This window comes from Theileria parva, chromosome 2 (assembly GCF_000165365.1).
Source record: "Theileria parva strain Muguga chromosome 2, complete sequence, whole genome shotgun sequence".
NCBI classification, from domain to species: Eukaryota; Apicomplexa; class Aconoidasida; order Piroplasmida; family Theileriidae; genus Theileria; species Theileria parva.
Genome location: NC_007345.1, coordinates 1,174,471 through 1,195,021, shown reverse-complemented (window position 1 = coordinate 1,195,021; position 20,551 = coordinate 1,174,471). Strand labels below are relative to the sequence as shown.

At 34.0% G+C, this 20,551-nt stretch overlaps 10 protein-coding genes across 10 annotated transcripts; 6 read left to right on the top strand and 4 right to left on the bottom strand.

Annotated features, from left to right (window-relative positions):
- Positions 1 to 37: 37 nt before the first annotated feature.
- TpMuguga_02g02450 (uncharacterized protein) lies at positions 38 to 2,624 on the top strand. Its single transcript, XM_061305576.1, has one exon. The coding sequence runs from the start codon at positions 56 to 58 to the stop codon at positions 2,597 to 2,599; it is 2,544 nt and encodes an 847-aa protein (XP_061162154.1). The 5' UTR covers positions 38 to 55; the 3' UTR covers positions 2,600 to 2,624.
- On the top strand, positions 2,517 to 4,080 carry TpMuguga_02g02240 (putative integral membrane protein; the record flags this gene model as incomplete). The annotated part of the gene is made up of 6 exons (XM_061305543.1): positions 2,517 to 2,934; positions 3,000 to 3,115; positions 3,177 to 3,488; positions 3,521 to 3,686; positions 3,716 to 3,789; positions 3,820 to 4,080. 6 exons carry the CDS (start codon positions 2,517 to 2,519, stop codon positions 4,066 to 4,068), a joined length of 1,335 nt encoding a protein of 444 aa, XP_061162153.1. The 3' UTR covers positions 4,069 to 4,080.
- Positions 4,081 to 4,085: 5 nt separating this feature from the next.
- On the bottom strand, positions 4,086 to 4,975 carry TpMuguga_02g00587 (Ribonuclease H2 non-catalytic subunit (Ylr154p-like) family protein; the record flags this gene model as incomplete). Its single annotated transcript, XM_760060.2, has 4 exons — positions 4,692 to 4,975; positions 4,356 to 4,662; positions 4,215 to 4,293; positions 4,086 to 4,148 (listed from the first exon to the last, which is right to left on the bottom strand). Exons 1-4 carry the CDS (start codon positions 4,885 to 4,887, stop codon positions 4,086 to 4,088), a joined length of 645 nt encoding a protein of 214 aa, XP_765153.2. The 5' UTR covers positions 4,888 to 4,975.
- A 55-nt stretch (positions 4,976 to 5,030) lies between these two features.
- On the top strand, positions 5,031 to 5,786 carry TpMuguga_02g00586 (uncharacterized protein; the record flags this gene model as incomplete). Its single annotated transcript, XM_760059.1, has 1 exon — positions 5,031 to 5,786. The coding sequence occupies one exon, from the start codon at positions 5,031 to 5,033 to the stop codon at positions 5,784 to 5,786; it is 756 nt and encodes a 251-aa protein (XP_765152.1).
- A 105-nt stretch (positions 5,787 to 5,891) lies between these two features.
- On the bottom strand, positions 5,892 to 6,871 carry TpMuguga_02g00585 (uncharacterized protein; the record flags this gene model as incomplete). The annotated part of the gene is made up of 5 exons (XM_760058.2): positions 6,715 to 6,871; positions 6,502 to 6,614; positions 6,316 to 6,385; positions 6,098 to 6,219; positions 5,917 to 6,066 (listed from the first exon to the last, which is right to left on the bottom strand). The coding sequence occupies exons 1-5, from the start codon at positions 6,812 to 6,814 to the stop codon at positions 5,917 to 5,919; spliced, it is 555 nt and encodes a 184-aa protein (XP_765151.2). The 5' UTR covers positions 6,815 to 6,871.
- Positions 6,861 to 8,150, bottom strand: csnk2b (Casein kinase II regulatory subunit family protein). Its single transcript, XM_061305413.1, has 4 exons — positions 7,771 to 8,150; positions 7,473 to 7,685; positions 7,069 to 7,395; positions 6,861 to 6,963 (listed from the first exon to the last, which is right to left on the bottom strand). The coding sequence occupies exons 1-4, from the start codon at positions 7,876 to 7,878 to the stop codon at positions 6,901 to 6,903; spliced, it is 711 nt and encodes a 236-aa protein (XP_061161381.1). The 5' UTR covers positions 7,879 to 8,150; the 3' UTR covers positions 6,861 to 6,900.
- Positions 8,151 to 8,225: 75 nt separating this feature from the next.
- Positions 8,226 to 10,941, top strand: TpMuguga_02g00583 (uncharacterized protein; the record flags this gene model as incomplete). Its single annotated transcript, XM_760056.2, has 5 exons — positions 8,226 to 9,966; positions 9,998 to 10,387; positions 10,419 to 10,454; positions 10,487 to 10,687; positions 10,717 to 10,941. The coding sequence occupies 5 exons, from the start codon at positions 8,226 to 8,228 to the stop codon at positions 10,869 to 10,871; spliced, it is 2,523 nt and encodes an 840-aa protein (XP_765149.1). The 3' UTR covers positions 10,872 to 10,941.
- A 64-nt stretch (positions 10,942 to 11,005) lies between these two features.
- TpMuguga_02g00582 (uncharacterized protein) lies at positions 11,006 to 12,520 on the top strand (the record flags this gene model as incomplete). Its single annotated transcript, XM_760055.1, has 2 exons — positions 11,006 to 11,491; positions 11,558 to 12,520. The coding sequence occupies 2 exons, from the start codon at positions 11,006 to 11,008 to the stop codon at positions 12,518 to 12,520; spliced, it is 1,449 nt and encodes a 482-aa protein (XP_765148.1).
- Positions 12,521 to 12,566: 46 nt separating this feature from the next.
- On the bottom strand, positions 12,567 to 18,111 carry TpMuguga_02g00581 (uncharacterized protein). Its single transcript, XM_760054.2, has 11 exons — positions 17,499 to 18,111; positions 17,404 to 17,467; positions 17,140 to 17,278; positions 16,207 to 16,245; positions 15,326 to 15,900; positions 14,982 to 15,212; positions 14,442 to 14,612; positions 13,954 to 14,072; positions 13,828 to 13,913; positions 12,996 to 13,615; positions 12,567 to 12,884 (listed from the first exon to the last, which is right to left on the bottom strand). Exons 1-11 carry the CDS (start codon positions 17,978 to 17,980, stop codon positions 12,672 to 12,674), a joined length of 2,739 nt encoding a protein of 912 aa, XP_765147.2. The 5' UTR covers positions 17,981 to 18,111; the 3' UTR covers positions 12,567 to 12,671.
- Positions 18,112 to 18,206: 95 nt separating this feature from the next.
- Positions 18,207 to 20,116, top strand: PUB49 (Cyclophilin type peptidyl-prolyl cis-trans isomerase/CLD family protein; the record flags this gene model as incomplete). Its single annotated transcript, XM_061305412.1, has 2 exons — positions 18,207 to 18,679; positions 19,017 to 20,116. Exons 1-2 carry the CDS (start codon positions 18,238 to 18,240, stop codon positions 20,114 to 20,116), a joined length of 1,542 nt encoding a protein of 513 aa, XP_061161380.1. The 5' UTR covers positions 18,207 to 18,237.
- Positions 20,117 to 20,551: the final 435 nt, after the last annotated feature.

Genomic DNA, 20,551 nt, shown 5'->3' with positions numbered 1-20,551 from the left:
CAAGGCTGATTCTAGTGAGATTCAGTATGTATATTTAGTTAATTTAATTTTATAAATGAATACATATACATTAGTTGACTTTAGTAATAAATTTGTCGAGTTTATAAAAACTTCGTCATTTTTAGGAGATAATGATGAGAATCTCACAATAAATGAAGATGTGTCGTTGGATTCCCGGGAATACCCCTCAAATCATTGTTCTGACTTAAATTATAAAGATTTTAATGAATGTTTATCAAGTTTAAATTTAAAAGTTGAGGAGATTTTGGATAATTTGATAAATTCTCAGACAACCAAACTAAACATAGGTGAAATAAATTTATTAAAGAAGTTACTGAGAGATTTGTTAAAAAATGGTAAAATTGAAGGGAAATCCAAGAAATTATTGGAAATTTCACTCTTGATTCTTATATTTCTAAATGAAGATGAGAATGATAGAAATGAAGCGGATTTGAATAAGCTCAAGTGTACCCAGGATTTGAGGTATAAATTTGATCTATGCCCACAACTAGCCAACGCTTTGGCCAACCAAGGTTTTCTCCCCGAAAATCAGACGGATAATTGCCTCAATTTTCTGGTTAGTATTTGTTTGTTGGCAGTTGAAACGGGAAATCCTCCAAATGCGACTCAACTTTGTTATGAGATTTTAGTTATCACTTTAAAATCAGGACATAGAAACAAGTTTATTCTCCCGTACATTAGGAACTTTGTTCTGAGTAACTCTTTTTTTGTGGCCAGTACTGCCTATACTGAGCCACAGTACCATGAGATTTACTGGAATATTCGAATTCTACAGTTGGCGTTGGCCTTGAAATTTATAAATTCGGAAGATTTTAACAAAGTTCTAGAGTTTGGATTAAACTCTGCAAAACTGCAGAACAAGTCAATTTACATTTTAAACGAAGCTGTGTGCTTGTTGTCACAGTTGTGGTTAATAGAACCCTTTGAGTTTGATTTACTCAGAGATGATAAGCTTAAGCTGATGATGTTAAGTAAGCTTTTAACTGTTGGAGATGAGTCGTTTTTGTACTTATTTAGCATCGATTGGTTTGTTAAAGTGAGTTTAAGTGGCCCTATTGAGCTCAGGAAACTTGCCATAAATTGTTTATCCCAAATGCCTAAAATTGGAGAAAATGAAATATTCATTAACAAAATTGATCATTTAACATATGAAAATAATTTTAAAGTCTATAAATCTGTTTTACAGAGTGTTGACTTGGGCATCTTGGCCGTCAGGGCTAAATTCTTACCCACTTTAAAATCATCCATTTCGTACCTCAACAGGTTACACAGGCTCCTTAATAATATTATTTATCATGGGAGATCAGGAAAAAGAGTTTTAATACGGGAAAATGCCACTGGGATCACACACTCCCATACCCCGGAGTACACAAAATTTATAGTGAATATGAACAATGTATTGAGTGGTAAAATGAGCAGAGGAAGATTTAACGACTGGCTAAAGCTGATTAAAGTAAGTTTAAAGAGGAATTACTACTCAATTTTCCAGTTGATCAATGCTATAATAGCCACGAGATCAGTGATGTATACACATAACTCAATGGGAGTTAAAGTCCAGTACACTGATGATTTATCGATTTATCTTCTCCTCAGACTTGATGGTACTTTTAGAAGCATTTGCAGAGACTATATCAAATGTCTCACAATCTCAAGTCATCACATTGACTTTAAATTTATCACATACATCATCAAGGTTATTCACAATTCAGTACACAATCAGCCTAGTACAATTAGTAAAATTGTGTTAAATACTATGTTGATTGGCGTTTGTGAGTATTTGGAAATTCTCTTCGAGTGTAATGTGAGGGATATATATGGAAAAAATCACACTAGAATAAATAAAATGTCTAGCCAAATTTTAACATTATTTGAAAGAATAGTTGCAAAAAGAGTTGTTAGAGGTGATTTCGGACTCCTGTCACACGTTGTTACAGTGTTAAAATTAGTCTATAAATATGACGAAAATAGTTTTAAAAGAGTTGAAAAGTTGTTTTTGAAGGTAATTTCAATTTACGAAAGGGAAGATTTAAGCCTAGAACCCAGGTATAAAGAGAGAATTGACGGCTGTAAAGATGACTTAAGAGAGTCAATTATTGATTTATATTTGGTTTTAAGTAGTAAAAAACTACCATTTAAAATACATGAAAGGGCTATTTTGGAACTTGTCAACTGTCAAAATTTGATTAATTTATGTAACGGTTTGATCAACTCGGTGAAATTTTACCCGAACAAGGAACTTGTTAGAACATTGGCGTTCCAATTATCTCTGTTACAGGTCCAGAATTTCGATTCCAAGGCTATTAAAATGTTAAAGAAACTGGCTAACTTCGTGTTTCTAAAGCTCAATAGGAGAAATTGTTCCATAGTACTGTGTGACTACAGAGGCCTGCACATGTTCAAGTTTAAAAGTTATAAATTCAAGTATTCCCAGGATTCCATAAACAAATGTATAACTGAGCTTATAAACGTACATTTAAAGCATATTTCACAGGTTTATGAGATTGAACTTTTTAACCCGGATTACACAATTTGTTCCGACGTTATACAACATTCCACCCACGATTGCCCTGGAGAATAATTTTTTAATAATTTTATATTTTATATTTATGATTTTGAGTAGGATTAGACTAGTTAGTGTTTCAGGTGATGTGTTGGCGTCAGTGCCCTGGGTTGGTACTTCGAGGCTGGTTAGTATCATGGACCAGGTGGTACAAAGAGGCCCAAATGACCAGAAAACATGGAATATCCTGACTAGAAGAGCTGACTTGATTATGGATAGTTTTAGCAGTAATAATTTATCCAGAATGGTAGTTATTCTTACTAAAAGCCCGTTATCTGACTTAAATTTTAAGGAAAAATTGAAGAAACAATCGTTAAAAATGGTTCAAGACTCTGATTTACTCTCATGCTGTGGTATCTCATACCCTAGATAGGTTGTGATTTTACACATTCAGATGACTTTGTTGATGTGATTTTAGGGTTTCTATTTGGGTTTAGTAAGATGGGACTTTGTGACTCAGATATCGCTGTAAAATTTAGAGAAAGAATAATCTCAGAACTTTCCTCAGCCAAGAATTCATACCCTCTCGTTCTAGTACTCTTTTACACAATCTTAACTGATAATAAAGTTACCAATTTTAAACCTATTTCTTTAGATATTGAGTGTGTATAGTAAGAATAAGGATGAGAAGATGGTAAAATTATTGTTAAAAGAGCTGTTAGAGCATATGGAAACAATGACACCAAAGTCATTTTCGATGGTAATCTCAGACGTTTTAACCAATTTCAACACTGAAGAAATATTCTTAACCTTAGATCCCTTCATTATTAGTTCATTAAAGTGTATGAATAGTATGGATTTAAGGTCATTGGTACAACTTTACAGTGTTTTCTCCACTACGAATCATCCACTGAGAGGGGAATATTTACAAAATTTAGCCAGAAACATGAGTAAACTAGTGATCCACGTAACTTTAAGCTTTTAATTTATCATTTTTAGGCGTCATTACATCAACTTTCTGTGATTCTGAGAGGTTACTCAAAGTCACTGGTTGACACTGAGCTACTACAAATGGTATTATCAGCTCTTAAATTAAAGTATAATTCCGGTGAATTACAGGAATTATTATTCATCCTATCCCACCTCTTAAAGCTTAATTTGACAGGTAACTCTTCCAACTAATTCAATCTGTAGACTTGGACTTGACAAGGAATTTATTGTGTAAAATAGTAAAATTTAACAATTTTAACCCATTGCAATTCTCTAACGTAGGTTTAAATTAGTTTAAGATGATTTAGTTGGCCTATTTGTGCGGGAAATTTGGAATTCAAATTTCTCAAGAATTTGTTATACAGAACTTTCAAAACCTTAAAAATGATTTTTCAACACGAGATTTAGCTTTATTTACCTGTGGAATTTGTAAATTAGGAATATTGTCGCTTTTTCCAGAAGTTAAGGAGATGGCAAATAACGCCCTAAAACAACCTGAAACCCTTAACACACAGTCATACCACATTCTATCAACCGTACTACGACACACTAACTAATGTAATATTAAATTATGTTATTGTGTGAAATCAGTGTTTAGAGATTTGAAATATTCCTCTTCACCTTCATAATCACTCAACTAAATCCCAATTAAATATTAAATAATGTGAAAAGGTATTAAATGTGAAATTTTGTTGTGACTTACGGGTTTGGATAATAATAAATATTTGTAAGCGGCGAGATTATCACTTAGTGGACTAACATCATTCTCAAGCTCCCAAACCCTAAACCATAGATAACAACTTATAATCTAGACTTGTGTACTATTGATAGTGTGAAAAGGTACGTGACGGAAGAAACGTCGGCGGTTTTGGTGAGGTGTATGGAAGGATTTGCTGTGGCTTTGGAGTAGTCTGATTGTTTATGTCTGTAGTCTCTGGTAACTACGCTCATTTTATACCCAAAATTCTCCAGGGCTAAGTTACTTCCTCGCATCTGACGGCCTCTAAATAAGACGTAGTAGTTGTCTTTCAGGAGTTTATCCACGCCTTTCATAGAGTAATACACGTCTCTCGTTAGCTTTTCTGTTACCTCCACTGAGAAATTGGCGTTAGTGGCGCAATTTCCACAAATGTCTTTAATGTCAAATCCGCCTAAAAATTTGGTGATCGTAGGTGTGTACCTGGAATCGCTACGGAATCTGTGGAATCCGTAGCATTTGTAGAATCTGAAGATTCTGTTTCATTTGTGGAACTTGGGGAATCTTCGGATTCTTCAGATAGTTTCCGTATTTTATCTTTAAATTTGGTTTTAAACACTGTGGGCCCGGAATATTTGATTAAACAGGGAAGAATATTAACCTCCACATTCTTCACCATTTATACCCAAAATTTCAAAAAATAATTAAAATATTATTTTAAATATAAATAAAATATTATTTCAAATATAATTAACAATATTTAACAAAATTGGAAAAATAATATTATCAGTGTGTGTGGTGTAAACTCAATGAAATATTTTTATGGCAAATATATTTGATGAGGTGAGGATAGTTTTTAGAGGTCCTTGTGAGCGTCTATTTATAGCTTATAAGCCTGTTGGTTGGCACGTATGCTCACCATCGCAGAAGAAGTTTACTGAATCACTTTCCACAGTTATCGGAGCAAGGCTTGGGATTCCTGAAGATTCCATTAAATTCCCAAGTAAACTTAAAATTAACCAAAATGGACTTGTCATTGGTACCACAGACGAGCCAATGTACAACCAAATACGAAATATTATACAAAACAAACTATGCACAAAATCTTACACTTGTATAATAGATAAATCAACAATTTTTAACCCGTTTAACGGTAGGGAGCAGTTGGAATTAGTTGGAGAGATAAGATTTAGGCTAAAGCTACTGGAGAAGAAATCACAATTTGGTCCAAATACGCAAGTTTTTGACATTTCCGTGACGGTGCTTGGTTCTGATCCTATTTCCACTGAGGAAACTGACCTCAAAACCCTCAAGTTCAAACTCTCTGCCCTGGAAAATGACATAAATTGGTCTAAAATTAACCCTAATGCATACTATTTATTGGAACTCCAGACGACAGACCCCGTGGTTGACAAGAATTTAGAGGAAATTCTGGACCAGTTAGGCATACAAATCAAATCCAACCCTAACCAAAGTAATAAAGAATTTAATTTGTTACTGAATGGGATTCAGCTCCCGCATCCGATCCTGAGGGATAGAAAAATCACCACTCAAATTAACTTTCCCCTAGAACATTAACACTTTAATCTGACCACAATAAATGTTAAACATATAATTAATATTAAATATATAATTAATATTAAATATATAATTAATATTAAATATATAATTAATATTAAATATATAATTAATGATTATGTGATTGAAATTAGTTTTGTTTGGTTTTGAAGGTTTTTTGATGTTCTTTGATGAATTCTCTCATTTTAGCTTGAGTTTCCATTTCTCGTAGTATTGAAGGCTGTACGTCAATCATTAAATCTGTAAACGCCAACTCATGTTCGCGCCACTCCACCGGGACCTAATAAATATTACAGAGTTTATAATGTTACAGTGGGCAGTTTATATGATTTGAGGGATTCGGGTGGTGTGTAATTGCCTTTTGGTGAGGATAATACCTCAGTTGCTATCTGCTCATTCAACTTTCGCTCCTCCAATAAACTCTCCAAAAATCCTACAAAATATTAACACAGTTAAGGTCAACGGATTTAGAGAGGGTAACAGAGTTAAAGAGGGTAACGGGGTTAAATACAGGAACTGGATGTTGTACCTGGTTTATCTAGATAATCAAGATTATAGTGTGAAATTGGTAAGTCATGATCCACAGCCACTTGCGCCTTCTAAAACAACATCAGTAAACTCAAAATATTTAGCAAACTCAGAAGATTGAGTAAACTCAGAAGATTGAGTAAACTCGAGAAAATTGAGTAAATGTGTGGAATTGTGTAAAAAATACTTTGGCGAGTTCGGAATCGAATGGGTACATTCTGTTAACATCTTCTTGTGTAAAATGTGCTCTGTGCTCTACCAACGATTTCATCTCCAATAATTGAGCCACAGCCATTACTCCTAATTTACATTTATATAGTTAATTCTATATGATTAATTCTATATAAACATTTGTATAGTTAATTCTAGGAGAGTATAGTGGATAATAGAGTGGAAATACCTGGATGTGAGACGAAAGGAGTCCGATTAACGTGTAGCCCAAACATAACCAAGGCATCGCAAACCTTCTGCGAAGAAAGAAATTTCGTAACTTTCATCATTCTAAATATTAAATTGTAAAATATATTAAAATAATTAAAAATGTTATGGAATTGAGTTAAAATATTAAGTGATGGGGTGTAGAAATTTAATCTAACTTCATCTCATCTTGCGAATTGGAATCCTCGTCCTCTATCTTTCCAAACTCACCCTAAAAATAACTTAATCACACAATTAATTAACACAATTAACCAAATTAACAATTTAACTAAATAAATATAATTAATTAAATAAATATAATTTAAATGTTGGATACGTTTTCGAGTTTGATTTTAATGAGTGAGTTGATGTTGTGGACTTTGAACCCGAAGATTTTGGGAACAAAGGGTACTGGTGGCTGGTCTGGTATGAGGTTAGGAAAAGTGAGTAGAAACAGATGAGGGAATGATCTGCCGAAAAAGGCGCCGTCAATGTCGGCGTGGACTTCGCCAGACCTGATGACATACGCCTCCTGACATCGGGGACAATATGTCTTTATCCTGTGATTGTGTAAATTGTCACTAAACCCAACCGGTAACACATTCTGACGCTGACATTCCACACGAGGACATTGCCCAAACACGCCTTGCTGATACTTCTCCCTCTATAAACATATTTATACTATTGACCATGTTAACAATGTGATTAACTGTGTAATAGTAGGAAGTGGGTTGGGGATACCATTAGTCTGAGTCCTATGGGTGTGGTGATGTATCTGGAGTGTAGCATTCCGTATAAATCAGTGGCGTTCATGTAAAGTTCGAGGAATTTCCCGTCCATGAAAACTTCTTCCGTAGGTGCCGGACCAAGGATCATGCTCATCGCTCCGTTGTAATTACGTAAACTCTTCAACCCACTCAAATTAAACTGATCTCTCACAAACGATTCCTCAATCTACAAATTATCAAATCATTATTTAATTTATTTATTTATTTATTAATTAATTAATTAAAGTTTGATTGGAGAATAATTTTGATACTTCGAGGAGGAATTCGTGGCCTTCTAGGGAGGTGAACCAGGGGATCCATTTGAGGGTTTCGCAAGATTCTGAGCTGAATTGATCCCACTCTGTATACTCTTCTTCCATATCCTACGAAATTTTTTGCAGTTAAAGCATAATATTTTACATTATTATAATTAATTATAACATTCTTAACGGATGGGGAACCGCAATTTTAACCATTTCTCATACACTTTCTCACATTTCCAAACATTTAACATTGATTTATTTGTTACCTTGGATTATATGTTAATTTGTATCAAATTATGAAATTTAGTGTTTATGAATAGGTTTGTAAATTTTTATTCCGAATTCCAAAATTTTAAATTAATTATTTATAAAAATAATTTTTTCTAAAATTAGTTGAAAAAATATAATCTGCTGAAATTCTTGTGGATTCCACGGTATACAATGTGTATCACTCAAATTTACACATGTCAAGAAATATTATGTACAATAATTATCTAAGTTTAAACATTCTAAAGCTCTTTAACGCCGTTTTAAGGTCTAAAACGCAGTTTCGTAGAGTTGTCAAATTTGCCCATAATACTATCAATTCCTATAGTACTGTAAATTATTATGATATAAAGGATAAAAGAGATGCTACGGATTCGTTAGGATTTGAGGGAAATGATCTCAGAAGAACCTGGACCAACAGAGATGACTCCACCTACAACCCATTCATCGACATCAACAACACAATTAAACCACCCGTAGTGGAGACTTTTAAAGTTTGTAAAGTAACAAATGAACGTTTAAAGGTAAATTTATCCGTAAACACTCTCGAAAGTTATGAGTTAGTCGCTGCTGTAACTCACAATATTCTTGGCTGCCCAGAAGATTTTACCCTGAATTCTCTCAGTAATTACTTGGAAAATGTTAATTTAACCAAGTTAGAGAATGAGATAGAATTGAATTTGATGAAAAAAAGGTTAATTAATAACCTCCAATTGCAATGGGAAAAGTTAATAAATTTGAGGAAAATAACTTTAGAACACAATGTCATGTTGTTACTAATTTTTGATCATCTTTCAGTACTAACGCATGAGCTCAGAAATTTGGTACAGTCACAGATGTTACTTAACATTCACAAGTTCACACCAGCACAAATTATTCACACATTTCAAGTATTCTCAAGACACAAGGAACGATACAAAAGCTTTCTCAACCTCTTATGTCTCATCTTCTATGATCACATGATACCAAATCTGCGTACAACACATCCTGACTTAGCTCAGTCTTATGATCACAACGCCGTCAAGTTATGCGATGTGATAAAATTTTTAAAGGTGTTGGGTGATTTTAAGTTTAAGAAATTAACAGACGTTTTATACGCTCAGGTTTTTGATCATTTTGATTGTTTGAGTGTTGAGGATTTGGTGTCAGTGGGTGAGTTATTTTTCAAGCATAAAAGGGACCCAAATTTTGTAGAACTATACACCAAAATACATTCAACTGTGTTTAACATGAAGGAATTGGATTTCGCAAATTTTGAACTGTACGCACTCGGTGGTGAGTCATCCAATGTACCAGAGAATACTGTGGAGTTGGGTGATGTTAGGGTCCTGAGGAGTATATTTGGATGTAGATCCGAATTTCTAATTTCCTCAGTGCATCATAGAATTGAATTTAAAAGGCTATGGAAACACAATATTAACACTAATAATACGCCGTGGAAATTAACAAACAGTGAGTCATCCAGGAGTCTAGAAGACACTACTATAAATCACGTTTTACCTGGTAAATTTGTAAGTTACATGAAGAATTTTGAGCAATTGTATGAGAAAATTGAAAATGTAGTCATAAACAAGTTTAAGATTCGGGAACACAAGTTTGACTTTGTTGCCAATCTGATATCACTGGTGTCAGACTATTCAAGATACTCAACAAGTAATGCCGTTAAAATATTACCCAATCTCTACTCTATCATAGGGAATATCAGGGATAATAATATTAAGTTAATTGATGTCAGGAGAATAGTTCCCAGTACTTTACGTGAAAATTCGCATGTTTTCTTTTATAAAATTGATCCCCAAAATTATTATTACAGGGTTGAACCTGGCCATGAAGGAGTTAGATACTACAAACCTGAAATAACAATTTCGTCACTATTCCAAGGGAATTCCAATTTATACTCGTTGTTACTCAATTCCATAGAGAATATTATTGCTAAAGGTAATTTTATACTAAATAGAATTTACTATAGTGTTGGTGAGGGATAAAAGGGATTTGCTGGACTGTGTAATAATGGTGAGAGACGTGTTACATCCTTTTTACTGTGTTAATTCATGCCAGATGAAACCGTTTCTTACAATTGATCTCCTTCACATGTGTGGAAAATTATGTGACAGGAATGTTAATCTCATAGAGTTTGGTCAGGAGTGTGTTGTCACAGTGGAAAATGTGCTTAAAAATGGTCTAAAAACTAGATTAAACAGATTTACAGAATTTTGTATGGAATTTATTAAAAATCAGCTGGGCCAACATTCATCTCAAATCTTCAGTTTGAAGGAGAAAATTGACATCTTAAAGGCAGTAACAACACTTCAAATTTGTAATCAAGAGATTCACAATCTTGAATTTATCAATTCTACAGGTGAAATTTTAGTTTATTAATTTTCATGTAGTTGATCAACTGCTAAATCTCATTAAACACACCACAGGTACTGCTTACACACAATACTTAATATATTAGAGGAGGATGGAATAAAGGTTGGAGTGGATTTGAAGTTGTTTGATTGTTTGTGTGATTTAATTCAGTTCCCTGTTACTGACCAGGTTTACCAACTACTGACCCAGTTGTTAAAGTTAATTCATGAAAGAATTGACTACTACAGTGTTCCCGAATTAGTTAAACTCATGGACTCACTCGCATGCTCAATTAAGCATTTTTCAGGTAAAAAAATTATTATAACTAATCTGTAGGATTGGACCTGGAGATGAATGAAACGTACGAAAATCTACACCAAAATCTGATAATCTTAAGGGAAAATGCAGTTGATAAATTCAATTTGAAGAGTAATTTAGAAGAAGATTTTAACTTGGAAACGAAAAAAATAATAAATTTACTCATAGTGTAACATTAATTTCATATTATCTCACCTGTGCACTTGAAATTGAATCTACACTCATGCCAATTTTCAATTTTATACAATAAATTATTATTATCTTACTTGTGGTATTTAGATTTATAAATTATTTAGAGAATTTGGTAATGAAAAACGGTTCTCCTTTGGGTTGTTGTATTCCTTCCGGAGAGCGTCAGAATATGAATCCCGTATTTAAGCAGCAGTATGTAAACGAGGGTGGGAAGATAAAAATGGCAGTGCCATTGTCACCAATGCATTACATAACCAATGCCAACGTTTATGGGTACGATGAGAGGTTTCCACCCAGATTCGACCCCTCGTTTGCCTACTACAATGAGAGGATTTACAAGCCTAGGAATATGGATTTTGAGTACAAGGAGCAGAAATTCGTAACTCCTGCAATGTCATTTATTACTCAGCCGAGGAGAAACATGTCAGCGCAGGTCATTGACTCCAACTCACAAATGCAAGAAATTAGCAGATCCAACAGCATCAACTTTGCCCAAATCCTCACGAGCATTAACGAAAAACTCTCGAAAATTGAATTCATGTGCAAAAATAACCAAGAGGATATCTACGAAATCAAACATCTCATCAAACCACATCATAAGGTATGATTTTAGGGAGTTAATTTGACTTATATAAAATTAAATATATTAACTTTAAAATGTTGTTAGGAGGGAGTGATTGAGGGTGGTACGAGATTAGTAATTAGGAAGTTAAACTCTGGTCAAACACTCAAGAGGGAAGACGGAAGAATAGGAGATGAAAACCCTGTAAACTCCAAGAGTGAACCCCCGACTCATACTGAATCACTTTGTCACGACCAGTTGGTTACAGTGGCATCTGAGATGACGAGAGTTGACGATAAGATGCTGGATTTGTCGGAGGAACTAAAAAATTCAAATGACATGTTGGAACACTATGTTAGGAATGTGAAGTTTGATAATTTAACTTGTTTGGAGAATAAACTCGATGTCATGTCAAGTGACTTTGCCAAGATTCGAGGTGAGATTCAACCGTTTGATGTGAAGCCGAAAGCTGAACCTGAGGGCGTCTCAATGCTATCCAACATTGAATCCAAGTTCAAGAAACTATTTTCAAGGTTTGATTCCAATCCTGAAAATTCATTAGCACTCAAACCTATGGAACCCAGTAACCAAAATGAAACAGGGGGGAGTATTGTGAAACTTGGAGAAACTATGAACACACCTGAATCCAACACTGAATCTATGGAATCAACTAAAACTGTGGAAATAAGTGTTAAAATTCCGGAAATAACAGGGAAAACTGGGGAAATTAGCACTAAAACGGGTGCCGCAGTGTTATCGGGTGAGATGATGAATTTGTTAAAGGGATTACCACTGGATTCTAAAATTAATGAAATTGGCCTCACTGAAGATGAAATTGTCTTTCTCCGAAACCTGAATCATACCAACTCAGACTCGCTTGGCACAGCTCACACACATACTCATACTCACACACATGATACTGATACTAAATCGGTGAATTTGGCTGAGTTTGATGAGAAAGAATCTGATGATGATTTTGGATGTCGATTGTTGGCGCCAACGAGAGCCGATTTCACGCCACTCCTGGACGACTCCATCCACGACTTAAACTCCTCCTCATTCAGTTAATGTCATCATTGTACATTTTATACTAGTTAAGGCGTAAAATAAGGATTTTAGGGATAAAATATGACTATTTTAATCTTAAATTAGGGGTAAAATAGTCAAAATTAAGATAATGAAGGATAGTTAAGATTTTTTAACAGTAGATTAAGGGGAATTAGGGGCCAGAATAAGAGTTGGTGATGGTATCGATTCCTTTGGGGATTGATTTTATGATTTGGTCAAAGTCTTGGGAATCTAATTTTAGCATGTCTAGAGTTCGTTTTAGCAGGTTCAAGTCGTCATTTGTCAACTCGTCCTTAATCGCATTTAAATAATTCAACAACTTTTCCCTCGGGAAACTCATCTCATCTATCATCCCCCCCTTCACCTATCAATATTTAATATACAAACAATTAATTTTATTGTAATAGTATGGTAATAGTATAATAATAGTATAATAATAGTATAATAATAGTATAGTTGGGTAAGTGGAATATACGGTGAGGTAGAGGAAGAGTAAGGGCCATTTGAGTTGATTGGGAGAGAGTGGCATTTTTCGATTGGCGGCGGTACTGTTGGGTTCTCCAAGGTAGAAGAAAAATGGAGTAAAAAAGCTCTTTGATAACCGCTCCTTCATCACCTTTAGTATCTTACTCAATATCACCATCGCGTTATTCTGTATCGTATCTTGTACATACGAAGGGTACTCAAAACCCAAATTTACCTCACCAGAATCCACAGCAACAGTCTCAACTGTAGTATCTGTAGACTCCATAACTCCACTAGAATCTGTAGACTCTGTAGTATCTGTAGACTCTGTGGAATGTGTAGACTCTGTGGAATGTGTAGACTGTGTAGTTTGTGTGGTAGCGAGATGTGCGGATTGTTGGAAGAGTGTTGGTGCGATTTCGGATAAGAGGTAGACGAAATTGCCGATGGCGTTGGGTAGGAAAATCGAGTCAGAGCTAATCAACGAGAGTAAGTTCTCTATGAACCTGGGCGCCTCCTTATATACATCAATCTCATAATTCTTTGATATACGCGCCAACAACTCCACACTATAAAATATCGGGAAAATACCATACTGAAATACCAACCCATTCATCTTACCCAATATCTCTAATCATCATTATACTTAGTTTAGTTAATTAAGTTAATTTACTTATTTTAATTAATTAAGTTAATTTACTTAATTTGGTTAATTAAATGTTTGGTAAAATAGTTTGGTAAAATAGTTTGGTAAAATAGTGTGAGGGTGGTGGACCGAAGAAGAAATTTAAGCAATTACTCCATGTGTTACAAATAACTAAGTAAAAACTGTGTATTAATACGTTTGATATCATTGTGTAGTGGAAGTGAGTGTGTGTCGATGTAGTTGAGAACGGTGAAGAAGTTTTTAATACCAGTAATATCCCGCCTAAATATTCATACAATATATTTAATTGTATAGTGATTACAGTTTGGATTTGAAGACTTTGTAAAGTTTCATTAGTAAATCTTTTGGCAAAGAAGAGTCAACGTGTCTCAATAAAAAAAGCAAACGAGAATTCGAAAACTCATCAATCGTATCCAAAGCCTACAACACAATCAACAATTTCACCAGCAGTTAAATGTGCAGATAGTATAAAGTGTGTAAGATGTGTAAAAATGTGTAAGATGTGTAAAAATGTGTAAGATGTGTAAAAATGTGTAAGATGTGTAAAAATGTGTAAGATGTGTAAAAATGTGTAAGGTGTGTAAGAATGTGTAAAAAGTGTGTAAGAATGTGTAAAAAGTGTGTAAGAATGTGTAAAAAGTGTGTAAGAATGTGTAAAAAGTGTGTAAGAATGTGTAAAAAGTGTGTAAGAATGTGTAAAAAGTGTGTAAGAATGTGTAAAAAGTGTGTAAGAATGTGTGAAAAGTGTGTAAGAATGTGTGAAAAGTGTGTAAGAATGTGTGAAAGTACCATTTGAGTGAGGAAGATTTTGAGTTTGGTGTGTGGAGTGTGTTTGAGTTTGAGTAGTGATAGGTTGATGGTGTATGGTTTGAGAGTTAAATTGGACGAATAAAATAATTTTTCAAACTTTTCAAACATTTCATCCCTCAAAATACAACACTCCAGTGCTCTATAAAAATCCTACAACACATTCAGACAAATCATTCACCAAATTAACTATACAAATCAAATTTAACAATAGTCTATGTAAAAAATGGAAATTTGGAAATAAATGTCAAAATTGATCGGGTTAGCAAATACCGAGGAAATTTTCCTCAATTTCTGCTGCAGTAACAACACATTTACAAAAAAATAATTACAAAAAATAAATAAAATACAAAAAAGTTGCAAAAACTGAATAGAATGGGGATGCGTAAATAAGCAACTGAGTTAGTAGTAACCAAGGGGACAAAAAGAGTCCCATCGGGGTGGCTATCTGTAGAAAAAACTAAGTAATAAATAACTCTGTAGAAACTATATAAGTAAGCGGTAGCAAGCACCGTAACGTACCTTTTCAACGAAATTGCCATGATCGCCTTCGTGTGATAAGACGATGGAGTAAAGTTTATCAATAGTATTTTTCAGTTGATCTAAATTATGATTTAAGCACCTGATCATAATAGAGGCCATAGACTTTGGTATATCATGCTCCCGAGCAGCCACAAACTCATTCACAAAAGGAACCAAACTACCCGTGTCCAACCCACCATTATCATACGCCATCAACAACAATTTCAACATCTACACATCATCACAGTAACTACACAACTAAGTAACTACTACACAACTAAGTAATATAACTAAGTAGTATAACTAAGTAGTATAACTAAGTAGAGAAACTGTGTGATGGTTACTTGGGGGTATAATTGTGTGACTGGTGTGTTGGTGACGATGTTGGAGATTTGGAAGAGGTGAAGTTGATGTTTCCGTTTGATGACAGAGTATGCGGTGAGTAATTTAGTGATTTGTTGGGCAGAAAAGTGTTTAATATCTTCAGGTGTGATTTTCCGTTCTGAAAAGGTAAAAATACCATCGAAATTTGTATCGACAAATTTAAGTGAAATTAACTTGGCGGATGACCACATGAGTGATAAATAGTCCAAGGGTGAGTATTGGCTAGTGTTGAGTTTGTTTAAAATTGTCAGTGTTAGGTTTAGGAAGATTCTCTTGTCGTCAAAGTTCAGGAAAGGTTGCCGGGAATGATCAATATCTTTAGGTCTGTTTTTTTGGTTTAACTTAATTATCTCAATATTTTTATCATCCATAAGATTAAACACGCGGACAATCTGCTCAAACGCACGGATCTCAGTCGTGTTACACAGGAAATTATTCACCCGAGCCTCGTTATACAAGGAAAATATACGACTCAAATTATACGAACTTGATATCTCCATAATATAAACTTCACACATCTCCAATCTACCAACTCCTATAACAATATTTAATACTCCGTATAGCATTCTAACTATATAGTTAAGGAATAGTATAGTATTCTAAGCATATAGTTAAGGAATTCTAAGTATATAGTTAAGGAATTCTAAGTATATAGTTAAGGAATTCTAAGTATATAGTTAAGGAATTCTAAGTATATAGTTAAGGAATTCTAAGTATATAGTTAAGGAATTCTAAGTATATAGTTAAGGAATTCTAAGTATATAGTTAAGTAATAGTATAGTATTCTAAGGGTATAGTTAAGTAATAGTAAGGGTATGGTTGGGGTATAGGTGGGTGGTACGTGATGAACTTTTGGGTTCATGAAAGTGATTAGTGTGGCCTACAAACATTTTTAGTACAGTAATAAGTATAGAATTAGGGTATTATTGAGTGGTTAGGGTGTTAAGCAGTTATTTGTGGGTATAAATGGGTACCCTGGAGGGCTTATCTGGGCCAAGTCAAGCAAATAGCTATAGTAATGAGTACAAAGTATATTAAAAAATCGAATCGTAGATGTTTAGATAAGAGTTTTAAGAGTATTCTAAAGTTATAAATAAGGAATTTTATATTCATTTTGTAAATTTAAGTGAAGGTTGTAACATTTTTTTGATTGAAATTTTATTTTATAAAACTTAATTTAGGATAATTTATCTATTTAAAAGTTAAATTAGTGTTAGTTTAGGGTAATAATTAGAAAATTTCTATCTAGTAGTTAAATAACACTGACTAATACCCTGTCAAGTGTACCTGATGATACATAAAGAACCCAAATTTTCTATACTAATTAACAACTTTTAGAACTAAATAAAAGCATTTTGATGTCTAAAATGATGTGCTAAATATGTTGAAATTGTTTAATTTAATTTCCGGAATAGTTGAAAATTTTTCATTTTTTCGGGAACCCAAATGTCACTTTTGGGTCCAGGCCATTTTTGGCCAATTTTCGAAAATTTTAAAAATCAAATTTTTCCACATAATTAACTTTAATTAACCTCTATTAGCATCAGAAAATTATAATTAACTCGTAATTATCTGTGTACACAGCTCTATAGTATGTGCTTGAAGTGGCCCAGATACACCCATACCACTACTATTACTATACTATAACAATACTATAACAATACTATAACAATACTATTACTATATTATAACAATACTATTACTATATTATAACAATACTATTACTATACTAATGGTGTAAATATATATCTATGGTATTCTGTGTGGATAATACGTGGAGTATGATTGGGAAATGGAACTCTGTTATCACGTGTAAGAAAGTGTTCGGGTATCCAGTGACTCTTGCCATGATATCTCGCAACGTTCGACCTCAATAATCCATCAGAATTTCTACAATCCAGTGATACCAATACCTACAACAACATCACACATCATACTACACTATACCATAGTTAACCAGATAACTACTGTAATCTATAGTATGGTTAGGATAGGAAGAGTTGTGGATGTGTAGTGATGTGTATGTGTATATTATTACTTGGTATGGTTTAGCGATTTGTGTGAATCGATTGAATAAAACGGTCCCGCGAATAGTTTTGAACCTAAGAAAGGATAATGTAATCAATGTTATACGGTCCGGAATGTACGTAAACTCTTGTTCCCACGGGGAACAGGGGCTGATTCGTATTATTCCTCCTCGTTACATCGTGGATTACTTTGTTTATTCCGTGCGTTTGGCTCTCTGAGACTGTTATCTCAGCCTCTTTCCCCGGCTCTAAACACTGCGTAAATATCAACGGGTCCTCAAATCCCAGATAACTACCCAAACTCCATACACTCCCCAAACTCCACACATTCACACCCTTTTCACCAGTTTTAGCAGTATTTAAGCCAACATTCACAGAGTTCACAGGGTGGAATTGGAAACTATTAGTGTGTAATCCGTTGGAGTATAAAGTGTTAGAGTGTAATCCGTTAGGGTATAATGTGTTAGGGTATGGATTGAGATTTTGACAAAAGTTGTAGGAATTGGGTTTAAATTTTGTATGATTAAAACATTGCGTATTTACGGGTAAAAAAGATAAAAATAACGAAAAATAACGAAAAATAAACATTACAGACGAGATTCCATATCTTACCACAATCCTAATTTTACTCACATTTCAACATATTTATTCATATTTACTACAATTAATTATACTACAAATTGTTAAAATTATATTACAAATTATTTAAATTATATTACAAATTATATTACAAATTATTTAAATTATATTACAAATTATATTACAAATTACTTAATCAATGTGTTAGAATGTGTTGGAGTACCCCAGCCTTCCACGGATATTAATTATATAATAGGAAAAATTACATGGTAAGTAGTAAGCACAGGCATAGTAAGGATAAATTATATTTATTACCGAGTGAATTAGCGTTAACTCAGGCGCCTGTGAAGAGTAACAGGCCGGCGGAGTTAGTGCCGTTAGATTCTTGTTTTTTAACTTTATTGCCCTTTTCTAACCCCTTTTGTACTATAGACGGACATATTTTCGATCATGACAAGATTAAAGAATTTGTTATTTCTCACGGAGTTAACCCCGTCAACGGGGCAAAATTAGCTTTAGACGATTTATTTCCAATATACTTTAGTAAGGATCAGAGTGGTCATTTTCAGTGCCCATTGTCGCTCAAGAGGTTCACGCCAAGTTCACATATCGTAGCTGTTAAACCCTCGGGGAATGTTTACTCCTATAACACACTTAAAGAAGTTGCTAAAAAGGAACAGGACGGACTCATGCATGATCCCATCACAGGTTTCCTTTACGGTGCTTGTACTCACTTATTTATTACTTATTTATGTAGTTTCTACAGAGTTAGCCACCCCGATGGCTCTATCTTTGTCCCAACGGTTCCTACTAACTCATATCTATACTAGTTACCTACTTACGCATCCCCACTAATTACTAATTTGCAACCTTTTTGACATTTATTTTACTTTTACAATTGTTTTTTGGTAAATAAGTAGTTACAGCAGCAGAAATGACTGGGTGAGAAAATTTACATTTGCTAGCCCGATCAACTTTGGCATTTTATTTTTAAAACACCGAATTTTTAATTATTTTTGATAAATTTAACTAAATTCTGTTGTAGGGGTTGGATTTCTGAAGAATGATATAATTACAATACAAGATCCTCATAACACAGCTTTAAGAACTATTTCCACTTTTAAACACATTAACTCTTATTTTAAACCTAAAACTACCAATTCCAGGGATAAAATTAACCCACCTCAATCTGACCTCAAACACACCAACTCAGACACCAACACCGAAACGAAATCGGACACCGACACGAAATCCGATCCAAAACCCACGTTGTTGGAAGAGCATTTGAAAATCTTTAAACCTTCTAAACCCTCCTATAGGCCTAAGCATGAGTTATTTACTACTGGTAGTCAGGCTGCAAGTTTCACGTCCACAGCCGTGGCACCCAGTTACAAGGTTGAGTTCCGTGACAAAACTGTCTTTGAACTGAGATTACCTCTGTACGACTACGTAAAAAAGATGAAACGTAAGGGTTACGTAAAGTTGGTAACTACGGACGGTGACTTGAATTTGTTATTACATACTGACAGGGTACCGCTGACTTGTGATAACTTCCTGCAACACTGTGAGGATAAGTATTATGACGGCTGTGAGTTTTTCCGCTGCGTTCAAGATTTCATGATACAAACTGGTGATCCCACAAACACAGGACTTGGCGGTGAGTCTTCTTTCTACCGCCGTAACAAGTTGAACTCGCCTGACAATTCACAGGTGATACCAAAATATCTAACAGATGAGTTTGATAACACTTTGTATCATGTGGGAATTGGCGTGGTGTCAATGGCAAATAAGGGGAAAAACACCAACGGCTCACAGTTTTTCATAACTTTTAACACCTGTGAGCATTTGGATAATAGACACTCAGTGTTTGGGAAAGTCGTAGGCGGTTTAGAAATACTCAAAAAATGGAATAATCTCAAGGTCAACGATGAAGAAAGACCTCTAAACCCGCCGAAAATTGTAAACACAATTGTGTACAGTAACCCATTTGAAGAAGCTAAAATACAACTGGATAAACAAAAAGAGTTGGAGAAATTAGAAGAGAAGAAAAGAGTAATAAACAGTAAAAGTAAATGGCTACTAGAACCAACAGATAGTGTAACCAATAAAAAAAAGAATAAAGTTGGATATCTCATTAATCAATAATATATCCACACTATTATATAGTATTAGTTAGTATAGTTAGGGTTTGGTGTCTGGGTTTAGTGTTTTTGGCTAGTAAATTGTGTATCTTAATTATGGTATAATACTGTTTACAGGGTTCTATTATACTATTTACAGTGTTTATTAACGGTATTAAACAGTGTTAACTGTATTAGCAAGTGTTGTGTATAGTTACTAGAACCTGCTGTATATGCCCTAGTATACTACTACCATAAATATATATAGTGTAATATACATAGTATATATAATATGTATAGTATATATAGTTATAGTAGTAAATGGTAGTAGTATTAGTATGTAAAGACTAGTCTGTGTATATTATAGCTGTGCTCAAGCTAAGTAAGTAAAGTCCTGAGTTTCCTTTCATATGTACCAAGTATTTGTGTGTAAAATATTGAAATTGTACGTGAGGACTGT

Excerpts from the sequence above, each read along its gene's own strand:
- TpMuguga_02g02450 (XM_061305576.1), top strand. The coding sequence starts at position 56 with ATGAATACATATACATTAGTTGACTTTAGTAATAAATTTGTCGAGTTT.
- csnk2b (XM_061305413.1), bottom strand. The coding sequence starts at position 7,878 with ATGGAAGAAGAGTATACAGAGTGGGATCAATTCAGCTCAGAATCTTGC. Across the intron at positions 7,396-7,472 it reads CCATAGGACTCAGACTAATG|AGGGAGAAGTATCAGCAAGG; the intron begins GTATCCCCAACC and ends ATATGTTTATAG. Across the intron at positions 6,964-7,068 it reads TTAAAATCAAACTCGAAAAC|GGTGAGTTTGGAAAGATAGA; the intron begins GTATCCAACATT and ends AGTTATTTTTAG.
- TpMuguga_02g00581 (XM_760054.2), bottom strand. The coding sequence starts at position 17,980 with ATGTTTATTTTTCGTTATTTTTCGTTATTTTTATCTTTTTTACCCGTA. Across the intron at positions 15,901-16,206 it reads TGAACCCAAAAGTTCATCAC|GAGTTGGTAGATTGGAGATG; the intron begins GTACCACCCACC and ends ATATTGTTATAG. Across the intron at positions 13,914-13,953 it reads AAAGTCTTCAAATCCAAACT|GCGGGATATTACTGGTATTA; the intron begins GTAATCACTATA and ends ATGAATATTTAG.